This window comes from Polyodon spathula, chromosome 23 (genome assembly GCF_017654505.1).
Source record: "Polyodon spathula isolate WHYD16114869_AA chromosome 23, ASM1765450v1, whole genome shotgun sequence".
NCBI classification, from domain to species: domain Eukaryota; kingdom Metazoa; phylum Chordata; class Actinopteri; order Acipenseriformes; family Polyodontidae; genus Polyodon; species Polyodon spathula.
Genome location: NC_054556.1, coordinates 28,136,189 through 28,147,395, shown reverse-complemented (window position 1 = coordinate 28,147,395; position 11,207 = coordinate 28,136,189). Strand labels below are relative to the sequence as shown.

Here is an 11,207-nt window from a genome sequence, read left to right as displayed (position 1 = left end):
AGATATTTTCCACACCTCAGAATAATATGATATTTAGTGGCTTAATATCTAAAAAATGAGTTTAAAGGGGAAAACATATCTACAGCTACAAGCAGAGACACATCCACAGCTAAGAGCAGAGACATTTGTGTCCCGCCTGTATATACGGTGGTCAGGTGGGGTCAATGTACCTGTTACACAAGGTGACATGCACTGCGTTTTAAATATGTATTTCTGATTTGACTAGAGTCGTGCGCTGAATGCATTAAAATAAAAAAAAAAACACACGCATGCGACTTTAAGACGCTCTTCGGCGCGTCAGCGTACCGAAACTCACGCAGCGTGACGTCATCGAGCCCCGGACAACAAGTGAGGAAAGAGGAATAACAACAAGGCGGCGGGCCGACGGTGGCTTTTCGCTGAAACAAGAAAGCAAAGCACCGTACACGACTGGAATTGTGTTTTTTTAATTTGTATTTAGTGCGTAGTTGGTTCTCCGGGATGTCTTTGTTCGGAAAGCTGTTCGGGAGCGGGGGGAAAACGGGCAAAGCCCCGACTCCTCAGGAGGCGATCCAGCGGCTCAGAGACACCGAAGAGATGCTGACGAAGAAACAGGACTTCTTGGAGAAAAAGATTGACCAGGAGTTGCTGACTGCAAAGAAACACGGCACAAAAAACAAGCGAGGTGAGAGGGAGAAGGAGAAGGAGAGGGAAAATGAGAAGAAGGAGAAGGAGAAGGAGAGGGAGAGGGACACGAAAACACACAAGATCGCTTCTTTTGGCTGTATATTTCCATGTATAAGAAACGGTTATTTCCCAGCAACAGAGCGGATGCAAACAGCAAGGACGCCGTTACCTGTCTAATCAGCAGTCTTTAAAGAACTTGTGACGCAACTGTGGGAAACTGGGAAGTGATGTCGTGGAGCGGTACCGGTCCACCCGGTACTGTCTGCACACAGGCGCACAGCGTTCCGTTACACAGTAATCAGGACAGGAGCCGGACAGCGCACTCCGTCATCGAAGCCACTTTAGTCTCGTAATGTTGTCGTTTCGCGTGGCACGGGCAGCTGTTTAGAGTCCAAACTTAACTGTTAGAATAGAGCGAGTGTAAGTGACGTCACTACTGCCATTCAACAAACAGTTCAGGAGGTTCCACGCCACTCCCCGAGTGACGCAGCTGTGCGGGCTGTAAGCGTAACGGCAGCACACACACACTCAGTCTAGTCAATTAGCGACGACCTGTGGAGTTAGGGGATTTGTACTGCAGTACGATGTAGCATGCAGTCTGTTGAAAAGGGTATTCAATGGAAACTATGTTGTTAAAACTGCAGTTTCCTGCAGTCTCCTCCAGTTCTATACTATCATGGTTCTTGGATGACTTTCGAAGTGTACCCATATGTTCACCCAGACCTTGTTGGCTGTACAGTGTGTTTACATTCCTCATAATGATACAGCAAGACTTAAGATTGTTTCAGCTTTTGGATCAGAAGTGTCCTATCAGTTGAGCATGTTGTGCCCCAGCTGCTGAATCCACACAGACTGCACAGTGACCAGTGAGTTCTTGCCAATGCAAGCTTGAGTTGAGGAGTAGGATTGGTACATTCTGTACTTTTCTTCCATTGTTTAATTGCAACTTTTAACTTGACAGATGTGCATCGCACATGAAATGCATCCAGGATATTTTCCAAAGATGCTGCAGAATTAGTCCTTGGATGGCATTGTTATCTGGAAAGATCTCAAATATATGACATGCATGAAAGCTAGGCATTGTTATCTGGGAAAGATCTTGAATATATCTGAGATGCTTGAGAGTCAGACTATGTTATCTGGAAAGAGCTTGAATATATCTGATGCTTGAAACTTGCTTTCACTGTCCTGCCAACAGCTGCTCTTCAGGCCTTGAAGCGCAAGAAGAGGTATGAGAAGCAGCTGGCGCAGATCGACGGCACACTGTCCACCATTGAGTTCCAGAGGGAGGCGCTGGAGAATGCCAACACAAACACAGAGGTGCTCAAGAACATGGGCTTTGCTGCTAAAGCCATGAAAGCTGCTCACGAGAACATGTAAGGGAACTTTCTTCTAACACAGAGGCTGTGCTGTGGGACTGAAACAACACTCTACCCATTCACAAGGGGGTGGGGAACTTATACAGCAATGTTTTGGCTGTTGGTAGAACATTGTTCAACAGTTTTAGTTCTCGACTCTCTTTATTTTTAATTGACTTCATTCTTTCCATTATTCCACTGACTGGGAATGTTGCTCTGGGACCAGAGTAACTTCTTTACTAAATTCATACAGATGCAAAATCCTGAATTGGCTTTGTATGAATATATACCTCCTTAAAACCTTTCTGCATGAGTGGCACTAATTCAGAACCAGTTAGGAAAAGCTCTCAGATGTACTGTTCTGTATCATTTTTATAAGTGTCTACATCCTCAATTATTATTGAATCACAGGGCTAGCCAATTAACCCACAAGTACATTAATACCTTTTGCATTGTTTTCAGGGATATTGATAAAGTAGATGACTTAATGCAGGACATCACAGAACAGCAGGAGCTTGCACAGGAGATCTCTGATGCTATTTCCAAACCCGTAGGATTTTCAGAAGATTTCGATGAGGTAAGGGACAGGGTTTTTTACATGAGGGTTTTCATGGTTCAAATGAATTGGATTGGAGGGTGTCTGTGTGTGCTGTGAGGCTCGAATGTCTTTGAACTGCACATGGAACTGATTGTTTTATTAACTTTGTTATCTAGGATGAACTGCTGGCAGAATTGGACGAGTTAGAACAGGAGGAGTTAGACAAAAACCTGCTAGAGATCGGAGGCAGTGAAACTGTAGCGCTGCCCAGTGTACCCTCCACATCCCTGCCAGCGAGGCCAGGTAAAGCAGCTGCTCTTAGGGGAGCACGCGAGGGGAGGTCCTTCATTCACCAGCTCAGCTTCATGAGGACAGAACCATTTCATACCAGCAGATTCCTTTCATTGGAACACATGATTGGGTTCCTGCTCTTGAGCAAGCTATAGTGCTGGAGCTAAAGAAGCAACAGACTCATTCAAAGTAACAGTACTTTTATGCAACCCTTTTGTAACCCATTGCCCTGATCTAAATAACAGTATTTATTTCAGTGTTTCAGACTTTTGAAGAAAATCAAAAATGCAGTAGTTATAAAATCACAAAAAAAACAACCTTTATTAATGTATTTAGACTAAGAAGCCTTTTGAATTTTGTTTACTAAAAGACCATCTAGCGTTAAAAAGCAATTCCAGATATTGTGTTGACTCGCGCATTGCACTCTGATTTCAGCAAAGAAAGAGGAAGACGAGGAAGACATGAAAGACCTGGAGGCCTGGGCTGAAACCATGTAACTGCAGCAGAGCCAGCACCTGCCTGTCTGCTTCAGGACAGAGGAAAGACTGTCGGCTCTTGCAGTGGGCTGTGTGTGACGTTGAAAAGAAATGTACTCCAGATACCCCTAGCTCTTAATCTCCTCCCACAGCAGTAAGGGGTGCAGTGGGTTATCTTTAAACCCGTTTCCCCTTGGAGAAAGGGAAGACATCTTCTCAGACACGGGGGTTTTCTCAGACCCTTGGCCCATCCACTTCATTCAGCATACTGCTGTCAAGACTCCTTTACACTCCTGCTTTAACAGGAGCCATTGGCACCACAACACACACACACACCATTCATTTTACTGGAAACAATCCAACAAAATGCTCAACACAGTGTCCCTTACAGACTCTTTCAACTTCAGTGCCAGTTTTAAAATATCTCAAGTGATAACATAAGGCAGCATGGCTGCGTTTATGTCACAGTCTTTGCTGGTTAAACTTTATTTTTTAAAGGAAAGAAGTGCTTCTTGGTGGTTTGGGTGCTTTGAGCAGAAGTTGCTGGGTCCTTGAATTTGGGATGGACTTCTCTTTATATATGGAAGCCAGTAAAATTGCAGCTCAGAGTCTGATAGTCTAGTGTTAGTTATAGCGTGTGCATTTGAAGACTGATGGCCACGCTGGTTTTGTGCTAATTTAAGATTTGCATAAGGCTGCCACTGAATTATTTAAATATCGTAACATTAGCTGAATTAACTGATGGTTAGGTTTTTATTTTCAAAGCAAATGAAATGTGTTTCTATTGTAATCGTCAGACGAGTTAGATAAACTGGCATGTAATGTGTGCTGGTTATTCTTCTGAGCAGTGACTCTGGTTTTCACATGCACACGTGCTACACGGTAGTTGCTTTCTTCTTTGGTTGGTTCCATAATGTTTATAAAATATAAAATATTCTCCTGTATAGAAGATTGATTCTGTGCGTGAGAGAAAAATCCAGTGCAAACCCAAACTAAACCCTCTACAAACCTAGTCTGGAAAGATGTGCAGCAGGACATTGTTTCAATTGGGATACCAGGAAAGATAGGAAATGTGTGATTTTTTTTTTTTTTGACAGTTATACTGTCACATTACAAACTGGCATTGAATTGAAAAGTGTCTATGTTAAACCAAGGGGATGTTATTCAATTCAACATATTGTACATTCTCTACATATAAACTGCGGTGTGTATGGATATTTGCAAGTGGTGACACACGCATTGGCATGTATACGTGTATATGTTTTAATGATCCAGACTATTATTTGAATGTTCATTAAACTTGTTGATTATTTGTTGTTGTTGGTTTTATTTTAGGTGGAGGCTGTGTAGAGTGACCAGGTTTAATCTTCTAATCTGCTGTTTGTAGTGGAGGAGTTTCTGTTTGTAATGTGTGTAAGGCAGAGAGCCTCCTAGTGTACTCTTCACACACACACAGGTGCAGGAACTAGAATACGGAACATCCTCCTAGTTCACATATCCTGCTGCAGGAGCTAGAACACAGAACACCCTCCTAGTTCACACACACACTGCAGAACATCCTCCTGGTTCACACACACACACACTGCAGAACATCCTTCTGGTTCACACACACACACACTGCAGAACATCCTCCTGGTTCACACACACACTGCAGAACATCCTTCTGGTTCACACACACACACACTGCAGAACATCCTCCTGGTTCACACACACACTGCAGAACATCCTCCTGGTTCACACACACACACTGCAGAACATCCTCCTAGTTCACACACACACTGCAGAACATCCTTCTGGTTCTCATACACACACACACTGCAGAACATCCTCCTGGTTCTCATACACACACACACTGCAGAACATCCTCCTAGTTCACACACACACACACTGCAGAACATCCTCCTGGTTCACACACACACACTGCAGAACATCCTCCTGGTTCACACACACACTGCAGAACATCCTCCTAGTTAAAAAAAAAAGCCTGGAATGGGTAAAACTGTTATGCAATAGGAGTCTTAATTCCATCCCTGATAAATCTGAAAATGAACTGGGAAGTGCATTGTTTATTATATATATTCTCTCTCTCTCTCTCTCTCTCTCTCTCTCTCTCTCTCTCTCTCTCTATATATATATATATATATAATCTTGGTGTGTTGCTGGTATTCTGCATTGAGTGTGTTTGTGTTTTTTTCAGCAAGTTAAACTATAACTTCAAAGAGCCTGACGCATTATAAAAAATAACCCACCCACCCCACGCCAGCATGCCATTACCCATTGGCCCTCTGCGCTCGGTGTATCCAGTCACGGCTGTCATGTCAGACTATGCCCACAATTGCAGCTCGTTCGGTTATGAAATATGGAAAGCAACTCATGAATATGCTAATAAGACAGTTTACTTAAAGCCGCGGGAGGCTCCACCTTCTTTCCCGTTTGCTAGTACAGAGCTGTTGCGGACGGTCTGGGCGAGTAATTGCATTTCATTCTGTAAATCCCGCTCACTCAACATCAGCATGTCCGATAAACTGCCTTTCAAAGTCGGTAAGTGCCATGTGTTTAATAAATAAATAAACAATATTGTGTTTCTGGTCTGTAAAACAGATAGTAAAGATCGAAAACGAGGCTGGCCCGCTCCTGATGGTAAAGAATCCATTTGTTGTTGTTTAACATGCGAGGCTATTTGGATAATTGATAATTTTGTCTTTTATAGCATCACCATTGCAGGTTTATAGTCGTAGATTCTGACCTGCATTTTGTCAGTAACATGCTTTGTGCATTGTAACAGATACAATGGTTTATGTTGATATTTTATTTTTTTTAAAGTTAATGTGTTAATTGATGTACAGTAAATGAGTGACCGTTGTTTTTAAATGATAATCATTTCAAATAGGCGACGCGTTTAATGTTTTATTTTTTATTTCTGTCCGGAGGGGGAAATATTTTGCAGCATGGTTCCCGATTTGTAGATATGGTCTAAGTTTTCACGTGCATGCTGGTATATGTAGTCCCTCCCATTGTACGGCCCAGTTTGTCTGATTACACATTGAGCTTGGAAAAACTACAACTCCTAGACTGCCTGTACGAGCCGGCCAAAGTGCTCGCTGATTGACAACCACGAGTTAAACTTGAGCTATTCTTAGATGTGCGGCCTAGAGCTGTGCGAAAGCTTGCACGTGGCGGCGTTTGCAGGTGGATCTTTGTTCAAAGCTATTAAAGTGTGTGCCTAGGTTTTTTGTTGCATAAATTGGCTTATGCAAGTGAATGTTTTGAAACTCGATCACTTGTTTTTGTAATGCCTTAACACCGACCTTCCACAATTGTAACCAGTTTTACTCAGGGTACATTGCACTACACTTCCAGCACAGTGACTGTTGAGTAATAGCGCACAGCTCCCTGTTACCCCTCCAATTCTGGGCTTGTGTATTGCACAGGCCTGGTCTTTACCTTCCCCAAACCATTTGGTGCTAAGCTCCTAGTGAAACAGGGAATGGCTCTGCAATCCATGCCTGGTGCTAATGAGAAGTGACTGGGGGGTTGGTTAAGCTCCTAGTGAAACAGGGAATGGCTCTGCAGTGGGAATCTCTCTTCTGTGCCTGGTGCTAATGAGAAGTGACTGGGCTGGTGCTCAGCTCTGAAGAGATTCTCAGACCAGACGCTCTTCCTGTGTTAACCTGTCCTTTTGATTGCAGCTGACATCAGCATGGCAGAGTGGGGCCGCAAGGCCGTGGAGATCGCGGAGAACGAGATGCCAGGTCTGATGAAGATGCGGGAGATGTACGGGGAGTCGAAGCCCCTGAAGGGAGCACGCATTGCCGGCTGCCTCCACATGACCCTCCAGACCGCCGTGCTGATCGAGACCCTGACAGCCCTGGGGGCTGAGGTGAGAGTTACTGAGGAATCCCAGAGACTGCCTCCAGTACCTTTGTGCAGGAGAGCACAGCTCCGTTTCCAGTGATCAGAGTGGCTGTGCTTTTCTTCCACCCAAAGCCATCTGCTGGAAATCCTTGTTGCACTCGCAGTCACCATGACTAAACAAAGTCAATTGTGTGACAGGTCTGTGTGCAAGTGAGTTAATACTGTGTGTGGGCTGAGCTACATTTTGTGGAAAGTTACCAAGAGGTATGAATTTCTCCAATGCACACACAAAAAAAAAAAAACCTGGCACGCTTTAGTGCACCTGTGGCTCTTCATGCCCTTGCTGTTAAGTAAAGGAATGCATTCTCCTGTAGGTTTTATAGAAAGGACAGCTTCTCTCTTGTGTGGTGTTGTCTTATCTGTGACCATGACCCTGTGTTGCTCTCTGGCTGTTTCAGGTTCAGTGGTCCAGCTGCAACATTTTCTCTACCCAGGATCATGCGGCCGCAGCCATTGCCAAGACTGGCGTTCCTGGTAAGTGATCTGAACTGCTTGAAGCAGCACACTCTGCGCTCCTTAAACATGGGTTTGGGTTATTTATTAGTTTTCAATCCTGTCCTGTTAGGTTTGCTGCATCTGTCTCCCAGTTTACTTTATGTACAAGGCAAATCTGTGCGAGTCCTCAATGTTTCCCCCAAAATTAAACGAGTCATTTTATCTGGCCCTTCTGCTGGAGACTTGTGTCCTAAAGAGTGATCAATTTCCTCTCACTTTAAACACGTGCAGTGTAATAAGTGGAAAACTGTCCTGCATTTATGTTTGGAGGTCTGTTTTAGTGTGATTGTGACGCTTGGCTCTTGTGAATGATTTGTGGAAGTGCAGCGGCATGCTTGATCACTGGTTTGGAAGAGTCCTGGCATGAACCCCATCATCTGCACAAGAGCTCAGCTGCAGCTCTCTCCTCCCTAACCTGCCTTGTTAACTCTCTCCAGCATGCACTTCCCTGTATCATTGTGCTTTGTTCTTCCCTCGTGGTTCAGTGTACGCCTGGAAGGGAGAGACAGACGAGGAGTACATCTGGTGCATTGAACAGACCATCTATTTCCAGGATGGGAACCCACTCAACATGATCCTGGATGATGGAGGGGACCTCACCAACATGGTGCACAAGAAGTACCCCAAGCTTCTTTCAGGTAAGGGCACCACGCCAGGATCTGCCCTACAACGCGGGGGTAGAGTCCTGGGCTTCAGAACGCTCCTCAATGAGGTCAGCTTTTGAAATGATCAAGAGGCTGTTTGAACAAGCAGGCTCCTGTTAGTCATTTAAAAGGCTTCGTTCTCAATCACTCCCTCAAGCACTGTGGGCGGGGTGTTGGGAAGAGTAAGCAGGAGTTTGGTGGCTCAGATTCCTGGCCCCTGATCATTTCAGGAGTGTGTTGAACAATTGGAGTTCTGAAACCAGGGCTGCTGTGAGCGTCTAACCCTCCGCTCCAGAAATGAAGAGGATCACGAGTGATTACATTTGTTTAGTCAAACAGTAGCAACTAACAATGGCGACTGAAGGTCATTTTGTATGAGCTTGGATGTAATAAGTCTGTAGATTTGTGTTGCATTCCTGTTGTAGGACACTAGGTGGGGTTGTTGCTCTTCCTTGCACACCTCCGTTGTCTTTTGCATTAATCCTGTTTGTTTGAAACTAGTCAAACTCTAATCCTGATGGAAACGAGAGTGATGAAAAATGCCTGTCCCGCTGAGCGGAACAAACAGGTGGATCAGTACAAATACAAAGTGTTGGCCTTGGCTGTTAGTGAGTAGCATGCAGGGGTGTGCCAAACTACTGCATTGACTGGGCAGTGTTCCAGGTTAGGATCTAGGGGGCGCACTTCAGTTTAGTGTAAAACTGAGCGAGAAACACTTCATACGCTGCCATTGTAACGGCAGGTTGTCCAATTAAAGTTCATTGTACCTTTTCTTAATACTGTCTGGGTTGTGGGTTGAACTGTGGAAGGCTGATCTGTTCCTATGTTCAAGCTGCCTGTGTTATTCCTGCGTGTCCTTGATAAACACCAGTTCTGATGCTGTTGGTCAGCTCTACACTCAGCTGCTGGTTCAGCCATCCCTCCCTTTGCTCTTTCTTTCATGATGTATTTCAGTGTAGTGGGGTTTGCAGTGTCAGTTTATGAAGGCACTGAAGGATATCTGTACGGTTAGGGCTTGAAGAGGTGTAGCTGATTGGGTAGCCTTTGCTCCTTCTCAATAAGGCTAGGGCTGTTTTATTGCTCCTACCAGAGTTGCATATGTATTTGATTGTTCTCTTGTTTGTTTTAGGAATCAAGGGGATTTCCGAAGAGACCACCACAGGAGTTCACAACCTGTACAAGATGTTGAAAAACGGAGAGCTCAAAATCCCAGCCATCAATGTGAACGATTCGGTGACAAAGGTACCACAGTAACTCGTGCTTTCAGTACAAGTCAGTATTGTAAAACCTCCCCTTGCTTCAGTGCACACGGCTCTCCTCACATTCTACGAGAGAGCAGCGTGAGAATCGGTCCTTTCTGTCTGCAGTCTCTGCTGCTTCCAAAACCACCTCTGGATCTCCAGATTGCATTCCCTGTTGACACAGTGACTTGTTACAAAGCAGAGTTAAACCCAAGTCATCCTCTGAGATCTGCTCTCGTTCCACATTCTTATTTTCTGTCTCCTTTCTGCCAGTTAGAGTGGGTTATCATTTCCCTCTCCTCCTGGTTTGAATGACTGCGTTATCGGTGCCCTTGCTCCCTGGTTTGAATGACTGTGGGTTATCATTTCCCTCTCCTCCTGGTTTGAATGACTGCGTTATCTGTAGGTTATCCCTCTCCTCCTGGTTTGAATGACTGTGGGTTATCATTGCCCTCTCCTCCTGGTTTGAATGACTGTGGGTTATCATTTCCCTCTCCTCCTGGTTTGAATGACTGTGTTATCATTGCCCTTTCCTCCTGGTTTGAATGACTGTGGGTTATCATTTGCCCTCTCCTCCTGGTTTGAATGACTGCGTTATCGGTGCCCTTGCTCCCTGGTTTGAATGACTGGGTTATCAGTGCCCTCTCCTGGTTTGAATGACTGTGACTGGATTTCCCCTCAGAAATCTGCACACACAATTAGCTCACTTGCTCTTTCGTTAGCAATACATTCATCACTTCCTGGAAAGCACTTCTACCAAAGCGCGGGGTCTGGCTGATGTTTATTACCCTGAGTCGGTAACAGAGTTTTCACTTCTAATCTTTGGTGTCTGTCTGTCTCTCAAGTGCTGGCGACAGGCTCCATGCACCGAGATGGGTAGCCATGCAATGCAAATCATGAGCTGGAGAAGAGGGTGGGTGTTTGAAGTTTATTGGCATAGTTTTTAATTGGCTCCCAAAAACATCAAGATTTCTTTAGTTAATGAGGACACAGCGAGCTGGTTAACAAGCTTGTGTTTACAAACCCCAATCAGGCCATATAAATGGGTTTTAATGCTTGACTTTGAGCAAGCCCTGAACCTTATAACCACTGCAGAACATGAAACCATGTCCCCTGAGACCTCCAACTCAAACCAAACCACCTTTTACGATGACATTTTCAATGGAAAGCAGCTGCCTCTGAAAATGCCATTTGTGGATTGCTAGATTTTCTTTTTCTTTTTGTTTTTTCACCATGTGTGGATCTTAAGCTGCTCCCCCTCTGCGCCTTCATCTTGACATTCAGAGTTTTTTAATATGGCAGTAACACGGAGCGCAGGCATTATTAGCTGATAGCATGGACCGTGGGGTGAGTGTGTGTTTCCTGTCTGTTTGCAGAGCTGGTCCGTATTGGAAGCTTAAACGAGTTCCCATGGCGAAGCTCTCAGGACCGATCTGCGACGGGATAATAAGCTGACAGCTTGTGATTCCCTTCCTCAAATCACTGAACCAGAGAGAAGAGAATTCTGAATCTGAAGGCAAGGACACTAATGCAGTCTCGAGGACCGCATATAGCAAGATCCCAGTCCTTCAATTGCACTATCA

The 11,207-nt window shown here is 44.7% G+C and overlaps 2 protein-coding genes across 2 annotated transcripts; both read left to right on the top strand.

Moving 5' to 3' along the window:
- Positions 1 to 322: 322 nt before the first annotated feature.
- Positions 323 to 4,641, top strand: LOC121298211 (charged multivesicular body protein 4b-like). The gene is made up of 5 exons (XM_041225180.1): positions 323 to 664; positions 1,865 to 2,042; positions 2,487 to 2,601; positions 2,739 to 2,865; positions 3,289 to 4,641. The coding sequence occupies exons 1-5, from the start codon at positions 481 to 483 to the stop codon at positions 3,348 to 3,350; spliced, it is 666 nt and encodes a 221-aa protein (XP_041081114.1). The 5' UTR covers positions 323 to 480; the 3' UTR covers positions 3,351 to 4,641.
- Positions 4,642 to 5,578: 937 nt separating this feature from the next.
- Positions 5,579 to 9,655, top strand: LOC121297785 (adenosylhomocysteinase B-like). Its single transcript, XM_041224283.1, has 5 exons — positions 5,579 to 5,870; positions 7,019 to 7,209; positions 7,643 to 7,718; positions 8,225 to 8,377; positions 9,513 to 9,655. The coding sequence occupies exons 1-5, from the start codon at positions 5,594 to 5,596 to the stop codon at positions 9,635 to 9,637; spliced, it is 822 nt and encodes a 273-aa protein (XP_041080217.1). The 5' UTR covers positions 5,579 to 5,593; the 3' UTR covers positions 9,638 to 9,655.
- The last annotated feature ends 1,552 nt before the right edge of the window (positions 9,656 to 11,207 follow it).